The sequence below is a fragment of the Coptis chinensis genome, chromosome 3, assembly GCF_015680905.1.
Source record: "Coptis chinensis isolate HL-2020 chromosome 3, ASM1568090v1, whole genome shotgun sequence".
NCBI lineage: Eukaryota > Viridiplantae > Streptophyta > Magnoliopsida > Ranunculales > Ranunculaceae > Coptis > Coptis chinensis.
The window spans coordinates 47,111,267-47,120,162 of NC_141458.1; the positions used below are offsets into that span (position 1 = coordinate 47,111,267).

Below are 8,896 nucleotides of genomic sequence, written 5' to 3' on the forward strand. Positions count from 1 at the left end.
TAATACGTGCCAAAAGCACAGTCGGTGTTTTAAATCTGGAAGAATAGATTTCAAAGCTTTACGAATAGCTAGCTCACCATCAGCAATGACTGATTTAGGGTGTTCACCACATATTGCGTCAATAAATGATTTCAACGCCCACTTATAAGCGTCGTCGCACTCACTTATGATCAAAGCAAAACCAAAAACTATGGTCTGTAGGTGGTTGTTGATTCCAGCAAACACAACGATCGACATCTGGTACTGATTGCTCCTGTACGTTAAATCAAACAACAATACATCACCAAAGCTACAGTAATCCAGACGGGAGGTGGAATCCGCCCAAAATAGCCCAGCCAACTGCCTACTCGCATTTAACTCATAGTTGTAATGAAATAAAGGATCTAACTTCACCTTGTCCTCTAAGTTAGCAAACAGTGTGTTGGCGTCGCCATCAATACAATGACTTCTCCTCTTTTTTCCCATTTTGTTATACAAGTCTTTTTTCATAAAACCAACATTAAAGAAACCTCTAGCTATATGTGCAAAGTAACCTATCACTTGGCATTTACGAACACCGACATCATTTAGGCACGTAGCAAATTCCAACGCTTCTCAACTCACATTTCTATGTGACTGAAGAAATATTGAACTCAGATGCGGTACAAGTGGATGTGTGTATTCCCCAATAAACTCTTTCATAGTCCACAACTTTGCTTCATAATAAAAAACAACAACAATGCGGGTTTTATAATTGAACCTAGTGACCTGTCTGGGTGTTCTTTTGGGTGTCATCGATTGGAGTTTATCTGCATGTCGTTCACCTTCGACTGAACACACAAATCTTCGCTTAATAGCAACTCCATTTGGATGAATTCTATAAACATCCTTACGAACACCGAAGCCGACTGATTTGGCATACTCATTATAAATATAGGCCTCGTCTGAGGTCTTGAACTGCATAGATAAAAATGTTGTTTAGTCTTATATATAAGCTATATATGTATCAGACTCTTCAGCATCGCTATCACTACAGTCAATATTTTCATTCTCCATCAGGGAAACAGTTGATTCCACATCTACAAAATCATTTTCATCATACGTAAAACTTTCGAAACATAGACTTCTAAGAAACTCTTCGTCATCATCGAGCCTTATTTGATTCGTCATAGGAGCGTCTACCTAAATAAAGAAAACTTTTTTTTAGTACAAACAACCTAAATATGAAAAATTCTAATGTACATTAAAGAGAAGAGGAAAGATTAAATCGACTTCAGTGATTGGATGATAAACTAACCTCAATGTTCGAACATATTCAAACCGTGTAGTGTTATTGGTTGATGTCACTCTTTTTTGCTCGACTTCTTTGTTGTAAACTTTAGAGAGTGAAAGAAGTAAATTATTGTATGAATTTAAGAAGAGGTGAAAAGGGTAAAAGATTTGGGCGCGCAATCTAATTGAGAAGAACAGAAAATACAAGAAATTATGGGACGAATTAAAATATGTGAAATGCCAATACTATCTCTAGGTGGGCAATTTGGCTACCGATTACGGATTGGAAAATATGTGGTCAAGAATCGTGAGTAGTGACTCGCCCTGAAGAAGCCCTCTATACTTTATGAGCAGCATTGTTAACTCTCACCACGAACAAATATAAAACTAAGAATTCAAAGAGCATCATTAAAATACATCAAGATGTAAACAGACAACTTACAGTCAGATTTTCCGTTGAATAGTAAACTGTCCAGTCTTGCATAAGTCCCATAAACCCCAATCAATGATTCTTTCAATTACCAATTCCTAATTTCAGAGACCCTGACTTGTACCTGAACTACAGTTCAATGGACAGTAAGTCAGTAACAGCAGCAACAATAGAGGCACGTGAACTCAAGTTGGCCACATCAGATTCGGTCTGTAGAAAAAATGTTTCGCAATTCCAGGTTTTTTAGAGCACCGAATTGCTTGATTCTGTTATTACATTTTTGTCTTATTAGCTGTTATTAAAGGGCAGGTCTCTTCTCTATAACTATTTATAAAATATAAAGACATTCCTCAAAACCATTCTTCTTCTCTCTAATCTAGTATCAGTACCAATGAAGATGAACATATTTTCTATTCTTTCTCTTGTCATTCTTCTTCTTCTTCTTCTTTGTGCTATATCTATTCTTTCTTTTCTTCAAGTGAACAAAAGTCCCAATTACCGTCGTCCTCGTAAGTTCAATTAGAGACTAAACAACTTTCTTCTTCTTCTTCTTCTTCTTTTCGACCATTAGAGTAAAACGGTTCCCATTCAATGTGGATACCACCAGATTCTACCAAGGTCTTGCAGTGATAATACTCAAGTTTATTATGGACTCTGTTCTTGCTCTTCTCAGTAAGGAAGCAGCATATTACCCCTTTGTTGTTTTCAGTTTTGTGTTAGTATGTTTATTGTCATGTTACCTTTCCTTTTAAGGACTCATTATTATTATTATTAAATTAAATTTTTGAGAAAGAAACAATGATATAGGAGTACGTGAGACAGTGTTGCAGTTTTCGAAATTAATAATTTTACTGGGATTCACAAGGCGCAACTCTTGGAGATTTTATCTCAACTTAGAGTACTAGGTGTTCGTGGTTTTATCATTTTTCAAGGTATGTCAGTAGGTTGTTTGAGATGATTGCATGAGATTACTCAAGGACTTCAAAGGCCATTGCTCTGTATGGTCCAAGGGATATACTAACTGTTTAACCATTACCCTTTTTTGCATTGCACAAATTTGCTGTCCTCCACTTTTTTAAAGATGCCTTTGTCTTTGAGCTCATGCTTGCCTGCCTTTTGAAGATTAACGGTTAGAAAATATTGATTCATGTCCTCATTATTGTTGAATCTATTGATGATAAAAGTTATTGCATCCTTGGTTTTTTTGGCAAAGTGGATAAAACAAAAAATTTAATTATGTGAAATTGATTTTTTTGAAATATTTCGTGAGAGCAGGCAAAGAAAATGGTGGATGACTCGCATGTAAGCGACTATAGGATTGAGGGGGTGTTAAAAATTTATGACCATATATGTGTTTAATGTGGTGGCTTTATCAGGGCAGGAGGCCTTCACTAAATCTGAAGGGAAAGCCATTGTTTATGTAATATTGGAATATTCAAGGATGGTACGAATAGTAACGTCTTGCATTAAAACAATTTGATTGTTTTCTTAAGCAACTATTAAGGTTGATTAGAAAAAGGGGGCATGATGGGTCTCTTAGAGTTTGTTTCTGGCTTCTTGATAGTTTTATACTGTATTAAATGGCTAAAAGCTCGGAACATCAGCACAAATACAAAGTGTCATTTCCCTACTCTTAAGCTTGCCACAGTCACCTGTAACTGACCCTCTCACTTGTTAAATTTTGATCTCCAATCTTTGTTGTTTCTGAAATATATCAACATATGGTAGTTCAGTGTGACACTGTGACGTGTTTCTAATGTGACTAGTTTAATCAACTTTAATGTCAAACGTATTTCCATATTTTATGAGTGCTCTGTTTTTGCATTTTCCCACAATACTGTATATTGTTGTATTTGATATCCTGGAAAGCTATTCTGATCTTCTTAAGATTCCAGGTGAACTTGATCCCATGTCCCTGCCGCCACTTCTTCATAAATGGGTTTGCAACTTTGACATCCACAGGTTCCCAAAAATGTTGTGTCCTCACTGTTCAGAAGGTTTCCCAACAGATTTGTGGTTCCAAGATCATGATGTGTGCTGCCAATCCTTGGCATAACAGTTTTTCTTCCCTTGGTTTGGCAGTTATCATACTTCATCAGCCATGTTCAGCGGTAAGAAGAACACTAAAGATATCGATGAAAAGATGATTAATGTCCAAACCAAGAACTCATTTTACATTGGTGAATGGAATATCAACAATGTGAAATCAAGTGTTTGTGAAATCCCACCAGAGGGTCTTAAAGTGGCTTTAACAAACTCTACCTCTATCCAAGAGATGTCCAGGAGGAACAGTGAGCAAATCACAATTATGTTCAGGAAGATGGCTATCTTGCATTGGTACAGTGGTGATACCTTCGATTCTGGTCAATCTGGTTCTGGGAGTAATTTGGCTAATGATCATCATACTGAAAGTGTGGAGCATATCAATTCTGTTCTTTATTCTCTTGTTCTTGATTTAAATCACCCATCAAACCATCTTCACCCGTTAGGGTAATTCTTCAAATTCAAGGTGGTATCTTTGGTTTTGCTCAATCTGGTGCTAGGATAATATGGTTCAAATTCATCACACTGAAGGTTTCATGTTTATCGATTTTGTTCTTAATGTTTTCAGTAAAAGAAACAGAGAAATACGACGCTTTGCAAGGTAACACTGTTTCCTTTGTTCCATTCATGTTGTTATTGTTTTTTCAGTTTCTGCCCAACTTGAATTGATCATTTATTCTATGATGTTCCTGTTGGGATTATTTTAATCCTCATCTTTAACATGCTAATTTATTATTGATCAAAAAAGAAATTAAACGAAAAATACTTTCAAAGTCGAAATTGGAGATTGACATTAAAGAGAAACTTTCCAAAGCTAAATCCAAATCACTTAGTCTTCAACCTTCTAGTAGTATCCACCACACAACACTCCACAAAACACTTTTGCTTTTCTCATACTTTTAGTTGTATTTATCCTGAAAAGACTAAGGGTCACTTTCACCAAAAAGTCATTCTCTTATATAGAGAAAACTTTGAGAATAAGTAAGTGTGTGTAGTGGGATCCACTTAGGATTCCAAGTCTTATATTAAGAGGACAAGTCCTTGTCATACAAGTACTTATACTTGATATATTAAAACACTTTTAATATATATCTCTTTAATATGGAAAGTGCCCATTAACAAATCCATATTTACAATAAAGCCCCTAGAACTTTCAAGAAAGTCATTTCCTACCATTAATTATATCTAAGTCCATCCACCTTACTTGTATTCACTATTAGACTATTGGGAAATTTGTTCTTCACTGTCACACCAATGTCTAATTGACCCAATGTGATATTTAACATCAATTAAGCATTAAGAAACTATTTCTTATACCGGCCGGGTTTGAGCTCAATTAGTTATGTCACAATTTCCTAATACATAACTTCGTAGAGTGGTGGATCCTTTATTAGAATTTGTGATTCAAGACGTCCTACATTCATTACCCAAAATGTCAAGTCTAGTCTATGAATAGACATTACTTTTTAACGTCTCAAAGTAATAAATTTGAGACACAATGAATTTTCACAATTCCTCAAGTCTAGGGATTAATCAATAGAGTGAAATTTGCACACTAACCTCAACAGCGAATTTATAGCGTGTTCTCACTTTGATCCCTTCAGTGTCAGTTATGTGACTACATAAATATACAAACTTAGAGTTATACTCAAATGATTGAGATATCATCATCCTATCATATAGCAGTTATGTATATTATAGTCTTATAAGTGAATCGTCTGACTTCACCCCTAACTGTGAGCATTCTTGGTAAATATATACAATCAAATCTCCCGCACATAACTCTTCATATGCTTGATTATTCTAATTCTGTTACCTATGGAACTTATGATTTCATCATATGATATGAGTTCACCCATATGCATAATAATAAGATTCGTGTATTTAATTAAACATCATTATGTATAATCAATAAATGTTCATTGGCTTTGTAAAGGCCAAATATCCCAACAATCTCCCACTGGCCTTCAAAGCCATATAACAACCATTCTAAAACCCATAATATTTATATAAGGATCTGCACATACATATATACCAATATATATAGTATTTGGTCCTCATAGACTATATCATTCATAATGAATAGTGTATCATATACATATGAGACCAATAACATAGTCATCTTACCTTCAACCTTCTTGTAAAACACAAGGTCCTTCCTTACATTGATCAAAACCAAACGATTTGATTATTTGATCAAAGTTTACATTCCAACTCCGTAAAGCTTGTAGGAACTGTAAAGCCTCCAGGTTCTAAAACGCGGTCTTTACATCCATTTGCCAAATCATATAGTCATAACAAGCAGCAATCACTAGAAGGACTCTAATGGACTTTTCATGGCTACTGGCGAAAAAGTTATCTCATAATCGATACCCTCTTTTTGAGTAAACATTTTCTCAACCAGTCTCGCATTAAAAGTCTCTACCTTTCTAACAGCTTCTCTTTAACTTTTGAATAACTACTTATTCTTAATAGGCTTAATATTTGGCAAAGGATCAACAAGTTCCCAGACATTGTTGGAATATAAAGACTCCATTTCTCATCTCATTGATTCAAGCCATTTACTCAAATCAATATCAGAAATTGCTTCTTCTTAGTTTATAGGATCTACATCATTGTCATCTGATATAACATATAAAGTTTCCCTTAATAATAAGGTTAACTTTTCTTGAAGATGAATTGTCCTCCCACTACGACGAAGTACCGGAGCGGGTCATGCTATTATCTATTTTTGATTTGCTTTTAAAAGGAATAATCAGTTCTAAAAATTTTATATGAGATATATAATAATTTCATATCTGCATGTTCTAAGTAATAAAGGTTCCATTTTTTTTTAAGTATTAGTACATACTATAAAAGAGAATGATAAATATAAATATGTGATATTGACGTGATCTATTAGTCTGTTAATATGATCATATTTTTTTTTTGAGGTTAACATTGATCGTTTTAAATATCAAGCTTTAATCTGTTGATTTCGGTAACGTGAGTACGTGAGTGAAGGACGGATTTTTACTAGATCTATTTTACTTTCTGAGGTAATGGTCACGTTTATGCTTTGCGTAAAGTTCTTTGTTAATATACATTGCATTACCAATGAGCTAAAAGACAGAAATCACTTTCTAAAAAGTGGATATGACCATTCGCATCGACTTGTAAAAAGTATTGTATTAGTATATGACAAAGTCTCTTTTACTATAAGTGGGTGGGAAGATGAAGGACTATGTTAATAGTCTTGTTCATTGCTAATGACCACATGCAGTGACACGTGTTTAGATGTTAGTAAAACTTTCTTTGAAGGAAAAGTAAAAGGTATGCATGGTGCATTAGATGCTTGGCATGTGTTGTTCAATGGTATATATATATGCATGCACGCTTTTTTTTTTACAGTAGCTTTTGAGTTGGTTCTTGGTACTGTGGGCCATATAGAAGATGCATAAAGTATGTGTACTTGCTGCAAGAGATAGGAATAAAGTCACATGTGAACTTATTTTCCTTTTATGCTTAAGCTTTAAAGTATGGTTGACACTTCACACCTCCTACATGGAAGCTATACATGTGTTTAATTGTGTAGTTATTTGTAATATTAAGCTAGGTACATATAATGCATGACATGTACCATGGTATATTGAACGATATATGCTACTAGTTTCTATATCTAGACTTTCCATAATATGATAGTAGAATATCTATGACATTATGACATGTTTTTTTTTTTTTGGCATGAGATGCATGAGATGTCATTGTCATTACTATTAGAAGCATACTATGTAATCGGTTTTTTAAAACTTAGAAGCAAGTGTTGATATTTAAGCACAAATACCCTCAGTCTATATAAAGTAAGTGGTAAAGGCATTTAATTTACGAATTGAATCCCTTGCTATACCATAATCAATTCAATAGGAATTATATTTTTAGATGTAATTAATATGATCCTTACGGATAAATTAATTGCATGCTAAAATTATTTTTGCCTATTGTCTATTCTTAAGAAGAAAAATTCATGTATGGCTAGTGAGAGTGTTTTCCCTTACGGATTCATTATCTCGCGGTTACATTAATGAATTAAGATGATGGTACACTTGGCTAAAATATAATTAACAGCTCTACGGTTTGTGCAATTATATTTTAGTATCAAAAGGAATGATAATTGAAATCATATTACTTGTATGTAAAATTGATGAGTCTAGTAAAACTCGCCCGATTAAGTTGAATAATTTTGATGCCCTACGGATAAGATATTGTTCATAAGTATTAGGTTTCCATTGCTTATAATTGTCTTAATGATACAATATTGAGGGTGTTGTATTTTTATTATATAAGCGGGAAATTGGTTTATTAAATTCCCAAAATTAATATTAAATGTATTATAATAATTTTTGTGTATATGTAAATGTTCCAGATATATCTCAATCAATTTCAGTCCCTTAGCATTTATCTTGAAAGAGAACGAGTTAACTGGTTCTAATTATGTGGACTGGAAGCGTAACATTAACATTATCTTGACTGCTGAAAGTTACAAATTTGTTCTCACTACCCCTTGTCCCCCTGAACCAGCAGACAATGCTAGTGTAAGGCTGAAAGATGAGTACAAAAAATGGCAAAAGGCCAATGAGATGTCCAAGTGTTATCTCTTGGCATCCATGTCAAACGTACTCCAGCACCAACACCAAAAATTTGGTACAGCTATTGAGATCATGACCAATTTGCAAGATATGTTTGGCGAACAAAATCGCACTAAACGTCAGATTGCAATGGCAAACCTGATGAATACAAAAATGGATGATAGGACTCAAGTTAGGGAGCATATCCTTGAGATGATTTGCTATGTCAATGAGTTGGAGATCTTAGGCACTGAAATAGATGCCAATTCTCAGGTTGATGCTATTCTTTAGTCTTTGCCAGTTTCATTTAATCAGTTCAAGTTGAACTACAACATGAACAATATGGATCCGACAATCGCAGAGGAGTTAATGAACTCTTCGACAAAAGTGAAGACTTGGTTAAGGTTAAACCAAGTGTAATGGTCTCAAAAAATGTTGGTGTTTCCAAGCCTAAGCCGAAAGGCAAATGCAAGTGGAAAAAAGGTAAAAAGTTTGCCCTTGGGGCAAAAGGGGGAGTGGAGAAGAATTCAGGGGCTAAAGAAAAAGGTAATTGTTACCATTGTGAAAA

General features: G+C 34.4%; 1 protein-coding gene across 1 annotated transcript; it reads left to right on the forward strand.

Annotated features, from left to right (window-relative positions):
- Positions 1–7,328: 7,328 nt before the first annotated feature.
- LOC147509824 (uncharacterized) lies at positions 7,329–8,619 on the forward strand. The gene is made up of 2 exons (XM_086597926.1): positions 7,329–7,339; positions 8,127–8,619. Exons 1-2 carry the CDS (start codon positions 7,329–7,331, stop codon positions 8,617–8,619), a joined length of 504 nt encoding a protein of 167 aa, XP_086454052.1.
- The last annotated feature ends 277 nt before the right edge of the window (positions 8,620–8,896 follow it).